The sequence below is a fragment of the Haplochromis burtoni genome, unplaced genomic scaffold (genome assembly GCF_018398535.1).
Source record: "Haplochromis burtoni strain Fernald_Lab_line unplaced genomic scaffold, NCSU_Asbu1 Contig_249, whole genome shotgun sequence".
NCBI lineage: Eukaryota > Metazoa > Chordata > Actinopteri > Cichliformes > Cichlidae > Haplochromis > Haplochromis burtoni.
This window is the reverse complement of record NW_024582610.1, coordinates 184514-206561: the sequence shown is the minus strand read 5'-3', so window position 1 is coordinate 206561 and position 22048 is coordinate 184514. Positions and strand designations below refer to the sequence as shown.

The 22048-nt window shown below is 38.4% G+C and overlaps 3 protein-coding genes and 1 pseudogene across 8 annotated transcripts in view; 3 read left to right on the top strand and 1 right to left on the bottom strand.

Annotated features, from left to right (window-relative positions):
• The first annotated feature begins 995 nt into the window (after positions 1–995).
• On the top strand, positions 996–6500 carry dohh (deoxyhypusine hydroxylase/monooxygenase). Of its 6 annotated transcripts, none has more exons than XM_005938414.3 (6): positions 996–1099; positions 1642–1748; positions 2306–2473; positions 3534–3610; positions 5566–5821; positions 6077–6500. In XM_005938414.3, exons 2-6 carry the CDS (start codon positions 1643–1645, stop codon positions 6385–6387), a joined length of 918 nt encoding a protein of 305 aa, XP_005938476.1. In that variant the 5' UTR covers positions 996–1099; position 1642; the 3' UTR covers positions 6388–6500. The 6 variants fall into 6 exon arrangements, with proteins under 6 accessions (XP_005938476.1, XP_005938477.1, XP_005938480.1 ...); XM_005938415.3 differs by having other exon boundaries at positions 1010–1099; positions 1639–1748; XM_005938418.3 differs by having other exon boundaries at positions 1037–1130.
• Positions 6501–8294: 1794 nt separating this feature from the next.
• On the top strand, positions 8295–14988 carry rsph4a (radial spoke head component 4A). Its single transcript, XM_005938420.3, has 7 exons — positions 8295–8536; positions 9883–10105; positions 11980–12249; positions 12745–13194; positions 13336–13480; positions 14350–14467; positions 14565–14988. The coding sequence occupies exons 1-7, from the start codon at positions 8451–8453 to the stop codon at positions 14791–14793; spliced, it is 1521 nt and encodes a 506-aa protein (XP_005938482.1). The 5' UTR covers positions 8295–8450; the 3' UTR covers positions 14794–14988.
• Positions 10245–11041, bottom strand: LOC121815604 (annotated as a pseudogene).
• Positions 14989–19624: 4636 nt separating the features above from the next.
• Positions 19625–22048, top strand: part of lonp1 (lon peptidase 1, mitochondrial) — a 27626-nt gene continuing 25202 nt past the window's right edge. The window contains exons 1-2 of the mRNA XM_005938421.3: positions 19625–20204; positions 20805–20893. Coding sequence (XP_005938483.1) covers positions 19674–20204; positions 20805–20893 — 620 coding nt within the window. The 5' untranslated portion in view covers positions 19625–19673. The remainder of the gene's footprint in view (positions 20205–20804; positions 20894–22048) is intronic.

The window sequence follows — 22048 nt, the reverse complement described above, 5'->3', positions numbered from 1 at the left end:
CTATAGCCTTTCTGTGTGGAGCTTGCATATTCTCCTCTGGTTCTCCAGCTTCCCCCCCACAGTCCAAAGACATGCAGTTAGACAGATTACATTAATTGATGATTTTAAGAAGAATTAAAATGGTATTTACCCAGAATAATAATTAGATTAACGATATCAGAAATTTTGTTCTTCAACCCACTCATAAAAGAAACAATAAGTAAGCATGGAAATGTTGACTATTTTCAGATAGAGTCAACTGTAAATGTCTGACCAAAATAAACTCACATGAGGGCAATTTGAAACAGAGATGATCACCAGTTTCACATTCAGAAGTACAAAAAAATTACATGAGTCAACCTCAATTTCAAATCGCTTAAATAGGAAATCTAGGAGTGGTATTCAAATGTTCCTTTCAACAACAAATCATTTTATTATTTTGATATACTTTATACTTTATTAAAGTATTTAAATCAAGATTGCAGATTGCTAAAATCTGACATATCATAACATTTACAATCAGACCAGATGCGTTTGAGAAAAATTAATTTTGTTCCTTTAGAGATCATAAGTTCTTTTACAAAAAAAAAATGAAAACAACAACAACAAAGGCATATTATCAGCAAACTGACTAATTATAAATTTACTCTATTTTATTTAAATTCCTTGACTATCAGGTGAAATTTCCAAGGAAAATAGCCCCCAATAACCCCTCTAGAACACTGAGGTGAATAAGTCCTCGTTTTTACTTGAAGAACATAACCTAACATTAGTAATAACCGTGCAACTGTCTGTAAATTGTGCTACACTTGTATAGCATGAGCTTCTTTTTTACTTTATCTGTCCGACTAAAGAAAAAAGTTACACACACAACATTATTAGATTTTTTTTCTATTGCTACCTCCATTCCAAATATTGTAAAGGTGTGTGGTTTATGTTCTTAAATAGCCCTGTTTTTTTGTTTTTGGAGCGACATTTGAGTCTACACTCCATACCAGCTGGTGGCGGCAAAACACAATTTCGTAGTTTTCCAACCACCTGCAAAAATAACAAAAAAGAAGAAGGACACAACCGCTTCCTGCGACTGTCCGTGGATTGTGCTGTGGGGACCGTGACAGAGGTGTGTGAAACACTGTACATACTGAAGCTTGGTATGTTTAGACAATGTTTACACTGAGCACCGTTGTGTGGTGGAGTTAGTGAATACCGTGTGAGGTAGTTGTGAAAGAGTTCAGCCAATGATAGGCGATGGTTTATTTGTGGAAGCCGGTGTGCTCAGCGCGTGCTCCCGACTCAGGCGCGAGACACCGGAATGTAGTGAAGTGACAGCGGTGTTCACCAGGAAGGAGAGAAGCGTGAAAAAGATCAATAATACATCATATAAAGTACAGAGTTAGCTGCGGGCCGTGGACAGAAACGATATCTAAATACTATATCCTCCGCAGCTGGTTTTAATATTGGCCTGGACTCGAGGTATTTAGTCAAAATCCTCATATGTCTCGGTTATAGTCTATATAACCGTTTTGTTTTCACCTAGCAGTTTTAGATTTTTAGCATAAATAAGATAAATAAGACTTGAATATTAGTAAGACAAAAAAGCTTTCACATTGCTCTAAGTTTACAGGTCCAAGAGTCATAAGTGTGTTGCTCTCTTTCCAGCAGCATGGCTACTGTCGAGAACGTTGCATCAATAGGACAGGATCTGGTGGACCCGAGACAGGACCTGACCAAGCGGTTCAGAGCTTTATTTACCCTGAGGAACCTGGGAGGTAAAACACCAGGACCACAGAGTTTTTTATTTTCAAAAACTGGATAAATGACAAAAGCACTCAGCTAAGTAACAAAATAGCAGCAATCCGTGTGCCCAGTACTCAAGATTTGCAGTAATATTTAGGACTCCAACATTGGTTTGTAGGGGTGGGACTCACCCCACACATTCAGTTTCTTCTTTTTTCTTTTTTTTCAAATGTAGTTGTGGTTGTTTCTCTGTCCTTTCACTATATTTTAGTAGCCCCTATGTTTTCCAACAAAACTCACATGAAAAAAGTAATCTTTAAATCCCTAAACTTTGCAATAACGTCTTGCTCTCAGACTTGCAGCCTCCAGTCTTTTCCTCGTCGTCTGGTTGGCTCAATCACAGAAAGCAGCACTGTACTGTTTGAAAGACAAGACATTCAGTTTTTTCTTTTTCTCTGAGAGAGCTTTTTTTAATGTAAACTGAAATCACAGCACAGCTGTTGCATATTGTTGCAATATATTTGCTGTGACTGAATGCCTGTAGTGATTTTTGGGTGAACTAATTCAGGGTGTCATCTGTGTGTGTCAGGTGCTGAAGCTATAGAATGGATCAGCAAAGCCTTCGCTGATGAATCAGCCCTGCTGAAGCATGAGTTGGCTTACTGCCTGGGACAGATGCAGGACAAACGGGCCATTCCTACTTTGACTGCTGTTCTCAAAGATAAACAGCAGGAGCCAATGGTTAGGCATGAAGCAGGTAAGCATGCTTGATGAGGTTGAGGAGTCTGTGTACTACCAACACAAGTATTTTGACAGAGTATGTTTTATGTAAGCTCTGTGCTCTGCACAGATGGTGCGTGTCCAAGTGTTCATTTGTTGCTGCACTAAGTACAGAAGTTCCCAATTAATCTGCTTTTTGTATTTACAACACACGCGCAATACAGACGCACGTGCACTGTGTAAAATACCTAGAGTAGCAGAAAAGTAGAAAATGAGCTATTCTCTTATGTCATCAATTTTTTTTCTTAACAGTAATTTAGGTAAGGTGGTATAATTAAACAATTAAATAATATAATTTAGTTGCTCCTTCACAACTCTTATCTTTGCTAAGTACTTTGTGACAAAAAGCAGTATAATCGTATAATCAGCTGCTTGTCAATTGAGTCTGAAGCTTTGCCATTTTGGGCTGGTTACAACGTTGTTGTTTTTTTTGTGCTGCAGCCTTGTGGAGATGGAGTAATGACATGTAGACCAGTTTCATGTACTGCAGGTTCTGGTTTGAGAGATGCAATCCTCTCCCTAGCTTGCTCTGGTCTCTAGAGCACCACAAGGACCATTTATGTAGACAGTGGAGCTGGAATTCCATCCACTGCAGTACACAATCATGGCATCTGAATGATATCAAGGACTGCCAAAACAATAAATACTAAAATGAGTAGCCAAATATACTGCCCCCACATTAAAATGCTTTAGTGGTCTTTGTAAGGAGCACTAGGTGCCTTGCGAAAAGGCCACACGTTGGCAGAATTGTCCCTAAAGAAGGTCACGTTGAACTGAAAGAAACTGAGAATGTGCATTTGGCATGAGGGACTGTTAGTGAGCTAATATTTAACCACTCTCTTTCTGCTAAACATAAGTTTGTGTAGAAAAGTATAAGTTTTCATACATGTGTATGCAAACTCACAATACTTTCCTGGCGCAAGCATGATGGATGCTTTTCAGAAAATATTTTGAGACTTGCAGGATGCAAAAACAAATGAAAGCTGGAAACAGCGGTGCAGTTTTGAAGTCTGACTGCTATCTCTGTGTACTTGTAGGGGAAGCTCTGGGGGCAATTGGTGATTCTGTGGTTTTGAACCTACTGAAAGAGTACAGTCAGGATCCTGTCGTTGAGGTAAGAGCATATCACAAAACTTGCCTGCAACTTTCAACTTGATTTCCATTTTACCTGCTACAGAACAGACCTACAATTTAGGCTTTGACTAATTTAACAGGATATTAATTAATTTTGAAGGTAACTGAAAAACATGATTGACTGTTGTATTTGAATTGACTGGTTGTTGTCATGCCTTTATTGTCACATCACCTCCTAACGGCCATCTTTCAGGCTGCTCTTGATGTTTCCTGCTGCCTTTTAAAGTTTTTTCCTAAAACCTTTTACTAAGTTTATTAAATCTTTGGTGGTACAGAAACTATGCCCTCTACTTTGACATCTTCAACTCTATAGTGTCACCACTGCATTCCAATCCATCCCTGAAGCGTGGTTTTCCTTGCTAGCCTTTTTAAAATATTATCATTATTATTATTATTTATTTTTTTAGCCTGTTTATTAACTGCTTGCTGCTCTGACATTGTCTGCTGGTATACTCAGTGTTACAAGATGATATCCAAGACTCCGTCTTGTAAGTTGGGGATCAGCGCTTGTCTTGTTGGGTACTGCTGCTGCCACTGCCACCTCTATTTCTGCTGCTGTTACTGCTCCTACTGCTGCATCTGATTGATGACATGCTACTGTGCCCCCTAACAACATCTGCCACCACCTTGAGCGTCCTTTTAATTCTGGTGCTTGTTGTTGGTCGCTCTATGGTCTGACACATGGCGGTGCCCACATGAAGGACATTAAGACCACAAAGTCTCTGCAATAGTTGTCTGTCTTGGCACTAATGACTTAATATATTGTCAGAGAACCTCAAGCAAGGCTTTATACACCTCGTGGGCAGCCACTGGAAAGCAATCTGTCCTGTATCAATCATTTCCTGTATCGGTGAAACTTTCCTTAAAATGTGGGACTGTGGAACTTTGTCCACCCAATACTTAAATTCCCAGATGTGCTCAAGCCATGTTGGAATTACAGCAGTAGTTTACAAGGGTAACTAAAACTGTGTTCCATTTACTCCTGGTTTATTTCACTCCTTCAAATTGCTAACATTCAACATTCAGTGTGAATTTTCTGGTCTACTGGTTTTTATTCTTGGTGTATCTATAAACTCCCTGCAGCTGTCTGATCAATTCAATTCAAAACCCCAGCAATCATATCACCCCCTATGAGAAAGCGCTTTGGCAACAGTGGGAAGGGAAAACTTTCTTGTGGTGGCCGCAGCACAATGTGCCAGGTTTTGTCACAACGAAAGTCAGTGTGAGACATGGTGAGCATAATGGCCACATTAAGGCACAACCCCCACTAGGGTTTAAATACCTGGGACTCTCCACCATTTGATTTGGTGAGTTCTAAGTGAGTGGTAACAAAATCTTGCTAATTTTCAGAGGGTATACATACCATGTTACGGTCATAAAAACTGAATGTGAGCAGAGCAGCAGTTTGAAATTGACTGGTTAAAATACAGTCATAATGGTCCTCATATACTCATCATCTCATGTTGTTTTATTGTTTGTCAGAAACATTAAATATGTAAGTCAGAGGAACTTTAAGAGACGCTAAGCAGAGACAAAGTAAATATGACTTCAACTTTTGGAAGAATTCAAGTCTGATATGTCATTTAGCATGCTTCATACAGCATACAACTGTGCTTTATTTAGCACAGTCACACACTTGACAGTTAACTCACACCTATGATCTCATAGGGGGCAATTTTTTGCCTGGACTGAACCACTGACTTTCCCAGTATATAATCTCATTTGCCTCAGTATTCCAGTGTTTTAACTTCATAATTGGACATATTTTTATTTATAAACAAATGCCATTTATTATTTTTTGAGGTTTACATTTGGTGATAATTTCAGTTACTCTTGATACTTGAAACCACAACTAAAATTGCAGCTTGCACTCTCAATTATTAACACTCAGTTGATACAGAAAATGACATAAAAGTTGACATTCAATCTATACAGGTTGCAGAGACATGTCAACTGGCTGTTCGGCGGCTAGAATGGCTTCAGAGTGGAGGAGAGAAAACGTTGCAGGACGGACACACAGATAAAAACCCCTACTGCTCTGTAGACCCAGCCCCTCCAGCAGCAAGGAAGAGCGTGCCAGAGCTGCGCTCCGCACTGCTGGATGAAAGCCTGCCACTCTTTGACCGCTACCGTGCCATGTTTGCCCTGCGTAACCTTGGCACTGAGGAGGCTGTGTTGGCACTAGGAGACGGTAAGGTCCAACTTTATGGTAAACAATTATGGGAACATTTATTTCACTCAGCAGTCATCGTTAATCTGATAATACTACATGCAAACCATGGTTCTAGAACACTCAAGGAACTTGAAGATGTCGTTACTGAGCACCTAATAAAATATATGCATATATGAAAGTCAGTAACTTTAAATCCTTGTGAAGTATAAAAATAACTATGTAGAACTACGCAGGTGGAAATTAATATGTGCATCCGATTCTGTTTGCCTCCAGGCCTGCAATGCTCCAGTGCTCTGTTCCGTCATGAGATTGGCTATGTTCTGGGGCAGATGCAGCATCCAGCAGCAGTCCCAGCCCTCCGTGCAGCTTTGGAGCGTTCCAACGAGAACCCCATGGTCCGGCATGAGGCAGCGGAGGCTCTAGGCTCAATTGGCAAAGACGAGTGTCTGGCCGTGCTGCAGCGTTACCGTGAAGACCAAGAGCGTGTTGTCAAGGAGAGCTGTGAGGTTGCACTTGACATGCTGGAGTATGAAAACAGTGGACAGTTCCAGTATGCAGATGGATTGGTCAGGTTACAGGGTTAATTATTTAGGTCAGTACTGAGGTCACCTTGTGTTTAAAGGTAATTAAACACAATTTGTGGCTAACAGTAATATTTTCTTTACTTCAATATAGCTAAGTTGAAAACCAAATATATTAAAAATAATAATAATAAAGGGTGGAACATGGATAATATAGGGTCATCCACCCTAATAGCCTGTGCCTTTGACCAGCTGCTGCTCTTGCCCCATCATTCAGCTGCTCCTTCAAATCATCCCCAAGTACAAATATGGAGGAGAAGCCGCCCAGCCAACAGCAACATTGGGAGACGTGCACAGAAGCAGTGGAGTGAGTAACGAAGGACTGCTATAACAACCAGCCAGCCTCTGTTGTATGGCACCAGAAACAGACTGGTGATCAGGAGATGAATGAGTGTGGTTTGTTGAGTCCTAAATTTTAAAGCCAAAGTAATCAACTCTATCCAGCTTGCATATTGAGTTTTTTTTATGTCCAACTAAAAATCAGCCCACTCAAAAAGATCATCTGGAAAAGAGCAGAGTTCGTTTATTGAATGGAGTCATATAAACGATAAAACGGACTGTCACAACCAACAGAACAGCAGGACAACACAAAGCAGTGCAACCCCAGGCTATAGAGCCTTCCACATATTCACGTGCAAAAGACAAAACAACACAGAAGAGAAGGCAAAATAAGAAAATGGGGCAGAAAAGCGTGGCAAAGAGAGAGCGAACCCTCCTGGACCCTCTATTTTATTGAGTAAGGACCCTCTGCTCAATCTGAATTCATCCTGCATTGTGGTTCTACAGTTTGATGCAAACTTCTCATTTTAAACTGTCTGCTACAAGCATTCGTGATGTGACGTAGACCTTGATTTGTCGTGCTTCTCTTGGTACTTTGCTCCTAAATTACCATGGAGCACAGCTTGCAGTTTAAATGTAAATTTTTTGTTATTTACAGTCAACTGTATAAAATTAAAATGATCTTACATACTAATGTCTCTCCTGAGTTTCACGAAGACCTTCTTCCCTCAAGTCCTACAACTCAAATTCTCATAACTGCTTGTGGTTTTGCACATCAGATAATTAAAGCTTTATTTGTAAGCATCAGTAAGTAAGCAATAAAGTACAGACTTCATGCCAAATAAAGAATCCTTATTATCACGCCTGTCAGCGTAGTCCAGAGTAGGTCTATTAAGACATGGATGAGTGAGTTTGGTGTGTAAGAACTTCACCTGCACAGAGTCCCGATTTCAACCCAATCGAACATCCCTGGGGATGAATAAGAGCAGAGACTGCAAGCCAGGCATTTCTCACAAAGCCCTTTGGTGCTGCAGGTGAACACTATCCAGGTACAAAAGGACAAATGTGAGTTGTTGGCAACTTGTACCACTGTTGCTGAATTTTGGAAAGTGATTTATGTCTAGGTGTAGATTTGTGTTGATGTTTAATTAATGGAAATTCCCTGCATCCTTAAAACTACAGAATCCAATTTGTCCAAATTGTAGAGATTTAAAGTGGATTATATAGACTAGGTGTATTAGAATAGACCGTATACTTGCAGTAAAACAGCCATTTAGGCTTTAAAAAAATAAAAATACAACTCAAAATATTTTATACATAAAATAGATAATATAATGTATCTATAAAATGTTTATATAATGTTTTATATTCAGTCGGGCACATTTGTTTTTGATTGTTAGTTAAATATTTTAAAATGTACGTATTGATCTTTCAGTGGTTTTTAAAAAAATTCTTTTTAATAATTCTTATTAATTAAACAATAATAACAAGAAGTATGATGTCTTGTATTCATTATGACGGTATAGTTTTAATTTTCCAAACACATCCTGGTATCGGATAGCAAAGGCAAGCAGTGGTGTCGCACATCACTAACCGCCAGGGTGCATCCGCGAGCCTAGCAACCAGAGCCCTATGTTAGCGAGCGCCACCGTTACAGTAACCATAGCAACCCTTGGAGTCTGTATACGGCGGTACATTGAGAAAGCGGTAAGACAAAATTGTGGAAGTCTTTTCCACGCTTGTATAAACCGTTACTCTGTCCATACCTCAGACGTAGTTGACGAACGATGGACGGAAAAGAGGAGAGAGTGCAGTCAGCTGCCGCGTTCAAGTCTTATATGTTGAAAAACAGCACGAAGAGCAACCTGAACCTGTAAGTTACCTTTTTATAGTACTAGCTAGTATCTGATGCTCTCATGACCTACTTGTCTGTTTGTTAATTTATTTCAATCATGTAAACAATGTGCACAAGTTCATTTAGAAAAGAAAAAAAAAGCTATACAAAATAAAGCCAATACATTTCAACATTGCTTCACCGGTTCTGATTCAGTTACAAATCGAAAGCAGTGGGAAGAAGTGCACAGTTATTTAATCCCACCCATTCGCAATACGTTATCGGTCAATATTTAATCAGCTTCCTTGCTGATGTAATCTAAGTTATAATAATGAACACATTTATAATATAATATGATATTTACACCACATCGTATCATTATGTTTTGTGATTCCATAGCTTTGCCTCCACACTACAAGACCAGTACCTCCATTTTTGAAAAGTTAGCTGTACAATGCAATAAGCATGAATAAACTTTCCTAAACAGAGACATTCACTGAATTTCAACATTCTCCCTTTCTTTATAACTCCTTTGCTTAATTCGATGTTATTTGATCTGTGATCCAAATGTAACTAATAACATATATGCAAAAATGTTTGAAACATGTTAAAGCTGTATTGGCACCAGGGCATTATCGGGCTATGGATAAGATTTTGTAATGATATCCAAAGCTGTATAACCCCTAGATCTAGTTCATTCTGATTTCACTGAGTTTCGTTCCCTTCCGTGTCCTGTTTGACTTGGTCTCTGTGGATCCTCCCCAGCAATCCCCTATGTGTAGCATGTTATGTCTGGTTGCGAATGTCAAGTTTTTGTCTCTGTCTTGTCTCCATGTCTCTCTCCCTCTTTCCCTGTCATTCTCTCTCTTGCTCTCTCTCTTGCTCTCTCCCTAATTACTTACTGTGTGTATATATTGTCTCAGTTTTCCGTCATCTGATGATCCCTCGGGATAAAACCCCCATAGATAGTGGTCTGATTAGTAGATGTACCCTCACGGCATCCTGAGCCACAACCACTGGAACTGGTGTCTGTGACTTATTTAGTGACACAAGAGCTTCTTTTTCACTCTAATTAAATTCTGGCTAAATGTTTACATGTTAACTAGTGTTGTGCTGCCCATGTGAGTTGCCAGGGGAAATGCACCTTTAGAGGTGAGAACTTCAAAACTGTTGCAAGACCAAATCTTGCAGCATTTAAAGATGCAGTAAAAAGAAAAGGCAGTTTAGATGAAATAATACAGCAATACAACAGAATAGTCTCATGAAAAACCTTTGAAAAAATGTCTCGTGGAACCATATGGTATCTGTGTATTAATATGTGTGCTAATATGTACAACTAAGATTTATAGGTTGATATGTACCAAACTGTGTAACTGATGTTCTAGTTATGACCACCTCACTCGCTTGCTGACGAAGTTGATGGATGAGCAGCCACAAAATGCAGTGGATGTGATAGAGGATATAAGCAGTGATGTAAAACGGGGTTTGTTAGAAGAGATGCAGAGCACTCTGCAAGATCTTCCAGAGACTACAGCTGATGTGGAGCTGGCTAAGCAACAGCGCCTGCTCTTTACTCGGCCAAAAGATGTGGATCACGAGGAGGAACTGGTATTGACCACACACACCTACACTGTTTGTTCTACAACTTTTATATACAGCAATCTGTCCCTTTGTTAAATGCTAAGGTGATGGATATGAGGTTAGGTTGTGGATCAGTTCAATTCTGTTTTATTTATATAGTGTCAAATCACAACAACAGTTGCCTCAAGGCGTTTTATATTGTAAGGTAGATCCTACACCAATACAGAGAAAAAAGAGAAAACCCCAACAATCATATGACCTCCTATGAGTAAGTGCCTTGGCGACAGTGAGAAGAAAAATCTCAGTTTTAACAGGAAGAAACCTTGAGCAGAAACAGGCTCAGGAAGGGATGGCCATCTGTCATGACTGGTTTTGGATGAGACAAAGACATGCTGTGGAACAGAGCCAGAGATTATTAATAACTAATAATTCACTGCGATTGAACTTCACCATTGAAGTGTGTTTGCCTTGCTCAGTTCCAGGTTTTTTCCTCACCATCAGAAGTTCTTGGTACAAGTTGGACTGTAGAAAACATGAATAACTGTCACTTTTCATCAGCTTTAAGATGTGGTGCTATCCTATGCTTCTTCATAGCTGTGATGTCCAGGGTCATTCAGGTTTTGACTGGTGCATTTGTAGCTGTGGGAGTACAGGTTGATAGAGCTGGGCACTCCATCTGTCCAGATGTCCTGCGGCCTCTGTGCAACTTCCTGTTGAGGCCTCTTCTTTAACCTCTGTACAACCAGCCAGCGCCTGAGCGTTTCTGGGCTAAACTCAGATTCTAGAAACTTGTCCTGCTGGATCTTTCAAGGCCTCCTCTAGGGAGAAGCCCCACTTCACCCTTTCTTACTGAGCTCCTTACTAGCCTCCAAATCCCAGAAAGTAGAGTCATCACTGGTCTAGGGGTTGGATGGTTCTGGTGATGTCAAATGGGTGATACTCCAAGTACTGGTCAGTGTATGACAGAAGACAGAGGAAAGAAGAGAACGAGGCATTAGTTTGTCATATTTTTAGAGACAACAGTGACATGCTGACCATTAGAGATTGTTAATGAAAATATTAATATTGAGCTACATCGTTTTCTGCAGTAAATCCTCAGGTTGTATGAAGGTGAGAAAGAAATACATAGCCTCTTCTCTCTATAGCGGCAATATCCTTCCAACCCTGCAATGCATAAAGTTCATTATATGTAGTTATAACTTTTTAATTGACATTTTGCAATACATGAGAATTTGAACTATATACATAAAAATAAAAAACATTAAAAAAATGCAGATACTTCATTCACTAGTTTTTGATGCTTCAATGAGCTCTTTAGAATGATGTTCTTTTCCAAATGTTTGTAAAGGCAGCCTGCTTCATTAGGTGATTGATTTTATACACCTCTGTCAATGGGATTGAAGAATGTGGATTTTAACTTATACGCTGTTTTTGTGTACAGATTTCCAGCTCTTATGGTGAAAATGAGGATTTATTGCCATTAAACCTAAAAATTAATCAGTAAAGTGTCATCCTTCATTGGGAGAAATGAGTTGCTACAAGTTGTGTTAAACTAAAGTGCTAATCCTAGTGCTAATCAAGGTGGTTAAAACTGTAGAGTGAACATCATCAGACTCCTTCCTAGTGTTTCTATGCAGGATATTGACTTTGTGGACAGTAATAGGTCATAATAATAGTTTTTTGTATGTGTATGGGCTTTGTGGAGCACAGAGTTTCTGCCTGTAGTATTTTACTTAACACATTTGTAAGATATTTTGTTCTCCAGCTGAATTTAATCCAATGATTCTTATATTATATCTTTAATAACTCTTTTAATTTCTTGGGAACTTTATGTTTGTATTACTTGTTCAGTATATAAAACTGAATTTGTATTGTGTAACACAGCTTATTGGTCTTTTTAGGTGGAAACACCTCTTCCTAATGTGAGTGAGTTGAGCTTCTACCTGGAGCAGGCTGGAGTGGGTTTGGGCAGAGAGGAGATGCAGAGAATTTTTCTTGCTCTCAAGCAGCTTGTTGAGTCACAGCTGCTGTTGCAATGCCGACTATGGGGCAAAATTTTGGGAACAGAGAACAGCTATATTGTTGCTGAAGCTGTTGTTGAAGGGGACGACCATAGCATCGATGAACCAGCTGAAGAAGAGGAGCGAGAGGTTGATACTCAGGAGAATGAGGTGAGGAAGTAAAAAGTGTGGTATTGAAAATGAATTAGATATGCTTGTAATAAAGAGTAGTAAAAAAAACACATTCCTACTTTTTACATTGATGTTACACTCCTCTGCCTTTGCATGTCATCTGCTCCATTGCAACGTAAACTTCATTTACTTTTGATACCAGGTACTTCTCTACTTTGTTTTCCACAACAAAGTACCTCCTCAATATTGGGGAGCTCTATCATGATAACAGTACTAGACAACAGTGAATCATATTAACACAGTACTCTGTGTTATTATGATATACAATATATACTATATACTGTAATATCACAAACAATACAATGATAAAAAAAATGGTACAATCAAAAAAAATACAAAAACAGTTGTAAAAATGAAATTATGGAGCTGAGGAAAAGGGTAGGATCTACTCCCCCACCCTATTATTTCACAAAGTATTGAAGTAAAATTAATTGGTGAATTATTAATTTAGTCCAAATGTGCTTTTGCTTTCAGATAGATCAACTTCCTCAGTCGACCTATAAACTCCCATCAGTTGTGCCAAAGGAAGCCACAGGAACAGGTGCTAATAAGTTTGTTTACTTTGTGTGCAATGAGCCTGGTCTTCCTTGGGTAAAGTTACCTTCCGTCAGTCCTGCACAAATCACTGCTGCTCGACAGATCCGCAAAATTTTCACTGGGAAGCTGGACACCCCAATTGTGAGCTACCCACCTTTTCCTGGGAATGAAGCTAACTATTTACGAGCACAGATTGCCCGAATCTCTGCTGGCACACAAGTAAGCCCTCAGGGCTTCTACCAGGTTCTAGAGGAAGAAGGTGATGAGGAAGATGAAGTATCCCAGAGCAACTATGAACCAAATCCAGACTTTGAGGGTATTCCAGCTGCTGAAATGGCTGAGTCTTTGTCTAACTGGGTGCATCATGTTCAACACATCTTGCTGCAGGTACGGGTCTGATCAGACAAGGTTCGTGGGCATTCTTTCACCTATTGAGTGTGTCTGGATTTGTCCATCCATCTTCTTCAGGGTCGCAGTGATGCTGGAGCCTCTATTGCCTTTAAATAATGTGTAAAAAAATGATTTTAGGGTCGCTGTACATGGGTGAACTTGGCAGTAAAACCAGGAGAGGAATCTAATGAGGAGGGAGAAGCTGATGAGAAGGAAGAAGAGCCTGATGAGCCAGAGCCAGAGGTTGGACCCCCTATGTTTACACCTATCTCCCAAGATGCAGGTCAGTCTTTGACTTTGGACACTTTTCAGGCAAACCAGTAGTTTAGTTTCTCACACTGATGAGAAGGTCATAATGTTGCCCAAAATTTCATTCAGCATACAGTGATGAGAGTGTGTGTGTGTGTTGTTGTGCTATATATACTATATCAGTATATATCATATATATATGTATATATATTATATATATATATGATATATATATATATATACTATATGATAATATATATATATATATATATTATATATATATATTATATATAATATTATATATATTATATTATAATTTAATTGGTATATAAATATTTTAGTAATATTTTTATATATATATATGTATTATAAATATATATATATTTATAGTATGATATATATTATATATGTATATATTATTATTATATGTTATATATTATGATATTGTATATAGTATGTATATATGTATATATTATAGTATTATATAGTATATATGTAGTATAAATGTTATATATAGTTATATATATATATATTATATCTATATATATATATGTATATTATATATATATATATATATATATATGATATTTATATATTATATATATATATATATATATATATACTATATATATAATGCATATATATATATATATATATATTATATATATATATATATATTATATATATATATATATATATATATATATATATATATATATATCTATATATATTTATATATATATGTATACATATATATATATATATATATATATATCTATAGATATATATATATATATATATATATGTATATATATATGTATATATGTATATATATATGTATATATTTATTTATTTATTTATTTATTTATTTATGTATTTATATTGAGTCTGTTTTTTTCTCAGAAATGTTCAACACTCCTCCCTGGAGCCTTAGTTTGTCCTCCACACTAACATCTCAGCATGCAGTAGCAGTGCTGCGTTCTAACCTCTGGCCAGGCGCATATGCGTATGCCTGTGGAAAGTAAGTGAGAAAATCAGAGTGCCTTTGTTTGTACATATGATATCATATTGTCCTGAAGGTGTAATTACAAAGTACCATGTGCTGTCTCTCAATACAGGAAGTTTGACAACATATATATTGGATGGGGTTTAAAGTATACTGGAGGAGGGTATACCCCACCTGTCCTCCCACTGCCACAGAAAGAATATCCTAGTGTTCCCGAAATCACAGAGGCCTTGGACCCATCATTGGAGGAGGAACAGACCCTGAAAGAAGCTTTAGAGGAGCAACAGGCTGTCCGAGAGGAAATGGAGGCGACAGAAGAGGAGGAAGAAGAGGATGACTGAGTAAAAAGTTGACATTAAATTAAAAAGAAAAAAGATATGCAAGCCAGTGTCAAATAAATTAGTTTACTCGTGGACCTTTAATGTAGTTTAGGAGAATGCATTTTAATATTTAGAGGGCAGATGCAAAATGAGATGTTGTGGAAAAATTCACTGACTCTTTAATAAATTGAATAAATGGTATTATTTTTGATTTGATTTCTTATTTCAAAATGAATTATTGAGCCATTAATAAATACTTGAAATCAAAAATAGATTTCACAAAAAAAAACTCTCAATGAAAGCCTTGTTTAAAAAAACATTTTTGAATTCTAAATTAAAAAACAGATTTTGAAAATCTTTTTAAATATACAATTTAAAAGAGCACTATGAGTACATGGATTCAAAAATCAAAGATTAACGGAGAGCTGAACTTCTGAGTGTGCGCCTGTCGACTCAGACCAGTGCTTGTGTCCAGTCATAAGAGGAGTAATAAATAAAAACAAGGTGCTGTTTGTTCTGCGTAGCATAATAAACTGGGTAATTTTAGCCTGTTTACAGTACTTTATTTGAATATTTTTTGCTTATTTTTCAAAGGAAATACCCATGTGATTTCTGCTATAATTTACTTTGTTGTTTTAGATTAGATGTTGATTAAAATATATACCAACATTTTATTGTATTTTTATTATATGATAAAGATTATGAACATACAGCACATATTTACACTATGCCCAGCTGGCTGTGCATTGTGCTTCTGGCATGCCAGAGTGTCTCTTATTTGATAGTTAAAAAGTTGGCAACCCCAGTTGAATGTAATATGCTAACATGGCTAATGCTAGCATGACTAGATGTAATCCGGCTCTTTTTTTATTTTATTTATTTTTTTATTAATTGAACTTTTAATTGCAAAGCAGGAAAACAGCAGTCACCAGCATATACATACACAGGACAAAGATGCATCTACATGTATGGCAGGACGTGGGAGGTAGAAAAAAAAACCCAACAGCAATAGTAATAAACAATGAAAAAGGTTAACAATCGTCCCTTTGTTGCCAGGCTAAATCCCGTAAGCCCGAATTCAACCTCTGAGCAGAAGGAGTGTCCAGATAGGCCAAAAAAGGGTCCCATGTGCCGTAGAGAAGGCTTCCATTGGCACAATACTTATCACAGACTGTAGCCAATGGTTGATAGATGGAGCCTTATCAGAAATCCACAGTACCATAATGCACTTTCGAGCGTAGTGTAGCAGTATGTGAAGGAGATCTTTGCTGCGAAAGCCGGCAGGTAGCTCATCATTTAGTCCTAACAAGCAAGTCCTTGGACCCAGATGCAGTCGGCAATTAAATATAACACATAGCTTATCTATGAGTGATCTCCAAAACTGTAGAATAACAGGGCAGCTCCACAGACAATGAAAAAAGGAACCAACAGCAGACTGACATTTGTTACAGAGATTAGGCAAAGCTGGAAACATAATGCGCCTCTTCTCAGGTGTAATATAAAGCCTATTTATAAGTTTAAACTGCCTCTCCCAAATAGAATTAGATGCCAAGGCTTTGAAAGGACGACAACACAACTCATCCCAAGCCTCAGCATCTATAACGCCTACAACTGATTCCCATTGACCCTTGATTTTGTTAGAGTTATCCATTCTAAGATCAGAGAGAATGTTATAAATCTTTTCAGTGATACATTTTAGTTGGGTAGTTTTTACCATGAGTGATTCTGTAGGAGAAAGACCAAACCCTCCATTAAAATCCTTCAATTTAGAAGTAATATCATGCTTTACCTGAAAGTACTTCAAAAAATCCTTATTGGTCAGACCAAACTTGCTTTTCAGTTGATTAAAAGTAAGAAGAGAGTTCTCATGAACAAGATCACCCACTGTATTAATCCCTAACTCCGCTCTTTTAAGATCATCATAGCATATGAAAATATTACAGCAGTACTACCTAGCTACTATTTTTAGTATGATAATGTGAAATTCCCAAATAAAGTTTGAAGTAGCTCAAACTGTAAAAACCAGCACTGAGCCCTGTTACATTTATATACAGTGTTAAAGTAATGGCTACAATCTACAGCCTTTAAACTTGTGGTAGTTGGAGTTAAAAGACCAGAGACAGGGTGATTACAACAATAGCTGTAACTTCCGTCACCCCTTATATTACTGGCATCGAGCAAGACGAAGAGTAGAGATGACACTATTAATTTAAGTACATTTGTTTTAATAACACAAGAGCACACATTCATATTCATGAAGGACCATGTTCATCTAATCTCAGCCTCTCTAAAACAGTATGTTGAATCTTATCAGTGAATGTCCAGTATATTGCAATGAATAGCATTTAATTTCATGGAGTATGCACTGTCACCAAAACTGCTTAGAGTCAGTTCAACCTCCTGATCAGCCTCAAACATGTACCGTCAGTCCGGACTTACCTAATTTCTCCTCTCTTCCCTCAGTATACCATAACACACTCTCCAGATCTGGAAGAGAACCCTGTGTTCCCCTGTATTTACCATAACTCTTTTGTGTGAAAATAAACTCTAAAACAATAACAACAACAACAATCTTTATTTATAGAGCACATTTAAAAGCCTTGGGCATACCAAAGTGCTTTACATAAAACAATAAAAAATAAAACAGTTCACACATTAACATCAAATACATAAAAGTAACGGATTATGTTCACAGATAAAAGCCACCAATAAGAGTAAACTGCAGCACATAGGTTATAGCAAGGTAAGACTGTACCACCATGATAAAAGACACCAATAATGGAAAGATAGCAGAGAATTTAATACAATACAATACAATAGGTCAATAGGTCACTGCAAGCAAGCCAGCATTTAACTGGTAGAAAAGGCAAGTTTAAAAAGATATGTTTTTAGCCGTGATTTAAAAGAATGAATAGAATCAGACGCCCGGATGCCAATCGGGAGATTGTTCCACAGCTCCGGTGCAACTAGAGCAAACGATCGATCACCTCTAGATTTCAGTCGAGATCTGGGCTGAACCAACAGTAACTGTGAGGATGACCTTAAAGCCCTAGCAGGAGCATATGGGTTTAAAAGTTCCTTAAGATAGCTTGGTGCAGTGTTATTGGTAATTTTAAAAGTAAACAACAAAATTTTAAATTGAATACGATATTTGACAGGCAACCAGTGCAGATCAGCAAGGACAGGAGTAAACATCTTGGTTTTTTAGTTTGGTTCAGCATTTAGGCTCACTCTTGTTATCAACCTCATGGCCTTTTTTGACAATATCACAATGAAAACATGCTGTAAATATCGAAATCCGTGAAAACATGGCTAATCCCGCTGATTTAAAACTAAAACTTTAAAGCTGCTGGAGTTGTTTTAAGCGCAGTTGTTTTAAACTGTACTTCACCAAAACCATGGAATGAAGTACAAACTGTGTGTCACATTGTCACAGGATTGCACTAATTTGGATGATTTAGAAAATGTATAAAATGTTGTAATACTTGATTCAGGCCTGCTGCTGACTTTCTATTACGCCTCTGGAAAGAACACACACTAAGAATATCTTGTTAATCAATCAATTGAATTTCACGTTAGTCTGCAACAGACTGAAGCTATTTCCACATCTCCTTTATTGGGCTGTGGGACAGTTGGCCAGTCTCAACTACAGACCTGGACCATTTCAAATGGCATAGTTTTTGAGTTATCATCATAGGGCGTGGCCAACCTATCCGCCTCAAAAGTGGTGAGAATAACCGTCAGACCATCATGGCGATTCAGTGTGAACATTGTGAGTTTACATAGAACGGCCCACCTCGATGATGTTAAATGACAAAGCTTTTGAAGTTTCGTGAAAAGGTGTGGCCATGGCTGCACGTTGAGCTTGACCATTCGCCAATCTCTCCCAAGCTTCACGGGCATGATGAGAGTCGAGCCCTGAACAGATTGATGTGCCATTTGGCTGCAATAGTTAGAGCACCTCCTAGACATAGTGGGAAGAGGAAAGACATAGTAGGTTATAATCATTATTGATCTAGATTACATTTTAACTGGTGGTTCCAACCATGTTATGCGTCAGTTGGTCATTTGGTCAAATGGTACTCTCCATCGCCACCTAGTGGGCATAGGATGTGTTCAGCAATGCTCAACTATCACTGATAGTAGTAGCAGTAGTATCAAACATAACACAAATGAATGCATTATTGTCATTAATGCATCTACTAACAAAATAAAAAAAATATTTCTGTCAGTTAAATGTGTTGTAAACACACTAAGAATATCTTAGTGTGTTTACAACACAGTTGTAAACACATTTAACTTCACATAATCCCTGGGATATCTTATAAGTATTAGAAAAAGATGTTTCAAAAGTACGTCTCCAGTGTTTCTTCATGAAAAATGTGTAAAATTACAAAGTTCTATTAGCTCATTGCCCAGACTGACCTGTCTTTATAAAACATAAAGTTTTTGTTCTTTTTTTTAACTATAAAAACAAAAACTCTCTCTTCTTGCTTTCTGTCTTTCTTTCAACAAACTGTGATTTGCTTTAAAAAAAAAAATCAAAACAAAAGACTCCCAGAAATTTCTGTACTAGATAGTGGGAAAACGGGAATTTGATTGTGTGTCATTTAATTTTTTAACTATTACTTAACTATTTTGGAGTAGTATGAATGCCAGCTGGTGAAGTCTTCAGTCAGTACAAAATCTGTAAAACCTAAAGTTAAAAACCTATGCACTTCATCATCCCCCCCCCCGAAACCTTAGGGTAGACTAGATAGGAGTCTTTCCTCGGTCGATTCTGGCCCCCGACCTTACGTTTGACACCACTGTTCTAGAATCGTTGCGTGAGCAACACTACGTCATCAATATTGGACGGAAGACGGATCGTCACGTGCAGCCGTAGAAGGCTCCAGATAAACATGGCCACCTGTGTCAAGATGATAGGAGCTGCTAAACAACTGCACAGAAATTCGGCTTTTGTTGCTAAACTACACTGGCCTGGCGTTGTCTCCCGCTTGACCGAGACATCACCACTGAGCCGGCAACAGCCAGCGCGGTTCTACACCAGCATCGGAACCCCACAGAAAACATGCACGTCCCCCACCACAGCACTGACAGCTGGCAGCAGGCTGACCGGCAGACCTCGCCGGTGGATACGTGTCGGGGCCGTTCCACACTTCCAAGACAGTGTCCTCACCCGGAGCTGTGGACCGTATACGCTTCAATGTAGGATGTATGGAAACCGGGCAGGTGCGGGCTTCTCTGGACAGGATGGCGAGGACGGCGCAAGCTCCGGGGGAGAAGAGCCTGGGGGAGACGGCGGAGCACCTTACAACGGGGTTCAGATGACGGCTCTCACCCCCATGATGGTCCCCGAGGTGTTTCCCAATGTGCCTCTGGTTGCCGTTAGCAGGAACCCGGTGTTCCCCCGCTTCATCAAGATCATCGAGGTGAGTCTGATGTAACCTTGCACATTCTGTCCGCTACTTGGTCTGGTTGAAGGGAGGGTGACGCAATCACGCAACAAACTGAGAGTGATTTGACATTTAAACGGTCTTCGGTAAAACTTAGTACACCTTAGGTTATCAGAGGAAGTCCAGTCTTAAACTGAAGAGGCGATAGAGCCTTTTTTTTAGTGGTGGCTCCTAATCTTTGGAACATTTAGTTACAGTCATGTATATGTTTTATAACCTGTAAACTCTGGTTAATTAAGGTTGTTAAAATTGTGCTTCAGAAGTAGAAGTGTGTCTTCATTTCATTTAATGCCACATTACCATTATTATCTCAGTGTCTGTTTAAAACTACACATTTTGAAGAGAACACCATGTGACTGCCACAAAGGTGTGTGAGGAGTGGGTAGAAATGCTGTTGTTTTTTGCTGTTGTTGCTGCTGTTTGTTTTTCTTTTTTTAAATTAAGACTTAGTTTCTCTTCTTTATTTAGTCAATAAAGTAAAATGTCTCACAACTGATAAGGTCATTTTCCAGACAACCCCTGGAAACTACTGTTTATTGTATTCCAGTGTGTGTGATGTTTCTCTCTTCATGTCAGGTTAAAAACAAAGCACTGATGGAACTGCTGAGGAGGAAGGTGCGTCTGGCTCAGCCATATGCTGGAGTCTTCATGAAGAGAGATGATGCGTAAGTTTGGAAGTCACTTCTCCAGTTGAATTACTGATCACCAGGTTGTTGCATGCCTCAAGATGAATACTGATCTCAGTGGTGTGTTTTTGCTCCATGTGGTTATACAGTCTAAGTGTACTTTACAAATATAATTTATTGTTATACTCAATTAGTTGATGGATTAATCTATAGGATACTAGTTGAGTGGCGTTTTTAGTTTGACATCTGCATCACAGCAGAGGGGTCGGACTGAAGAAGTTACTAAAGCAGCTGTTTTCTTAAATCATTTTCATAGAATTGCCATCCTTTCAGATGTCAGCACTTCTCCTTTGCCTTGGGGGGGAAACTGAATGCTAATTGATTCACGACGTCATCATTGTGGTATAGACAAATAATACGCAAAGAGCGCTGTAGAGCAACATCAGACTTCAGGCTACAGTATAATGCGGGCCAAGAAAAATAGTGCAGTGATTAATAAGTGAATCATCCAGTGCCAACTCAGACGTCCGTCTGATGGATCCATTGAGCTCACAAAGACATACTGCAATTGCTAACACTATTGCATTCCATTTATCCAACACTCACAGTGAGACCAAAGGCTTTGGGAAATGGTTAACCCTGGTAATTATGTTTCCCAAGCGGCAGTACCTGTACTGTATGCAGCATTGCAGGTGAAATAGAAAGGGATCTCATAGCTGTTAAAAGTTTTACTTTAAACTTTATTCACATCAGAAGACTGGACTGGCTCAAGACTTTTGCACAGGACTGTGCATCTCACTTATGCTGCAATAGGTGTAGGCTGCTGTAGGGCTGTTCGATATAACGATATATATCGGATGACGATATGAAAACGTCTATCGTTTCATTTTACGCTATCGTTTGTTTCGTGGTGTCACAAAATAAACTGTTTACGACAATATTTTTTTATTGTTTTGGTGGTCACTGTAGAATTTCTTAAAGTTCTCTCTTTCTCTTATATTTAATATAACCACACTACGGACAGACAAATGACTGTTTTTAACAGTAAAACCATCGCGTGGCTCCGCCGTTGCACCTTCTTATCTAGTGCGCGTCTTTTATTTTGACAGCGAATGCGCACCTGCGGACCACTTATGTGCACCCCTGATTATAAGGGACACTGTCGATTTTCAGAAAAATCAAAGGATTGATTTT

Excerpts from the sequence above, each read along its gene's own strand:
- rsph4a (XM_005938420.3), top strand. The coding sequence starts at position 8,451 with ATGGACGGAAAAGAGGAGAGAGTGCAGTCAGCTGCCGCGTTCAAGTCT. Across the intron at positions 8,537-9,882 it reads ACGAAGAGCAACCTGAACCT|TTATGACCACCTCACTCGCT; the intron begins GTAAGTTACCTT and ends CTGATGTTCTAG. Across the intron at positions 12,250-12,744 it reads TTGATACTCAGGAGAATGAG|ATAGATCAACTTCCTCAGTC; the intron begins GTGAGGAAGTAA and ends TTTTGCTTTCAG.
- dohh (XM_005938414.3), top strand. The coding sequence starts at position 1,643 with ATGGCTACTGTCGAGAACGTTGCATCAATAGGACAGGATCTGGTGGAC. Across the intron at positions 1,749-2,305 it reads TACCCTGAGGAACCTGGGAG|GTGCTGAAGCTATAGAATGG; the intron begins GTAAAACACCAG and ends TGTGTGTGTCAG. Across the intron at positions 5,822-6,076 it reads TGTGTTGGCACTAGGAGACG|GCCTGCAATGCTCCAGTGCT; the intron begins GTAAGGTCCAAC and ends GTTTGCCTCCAG.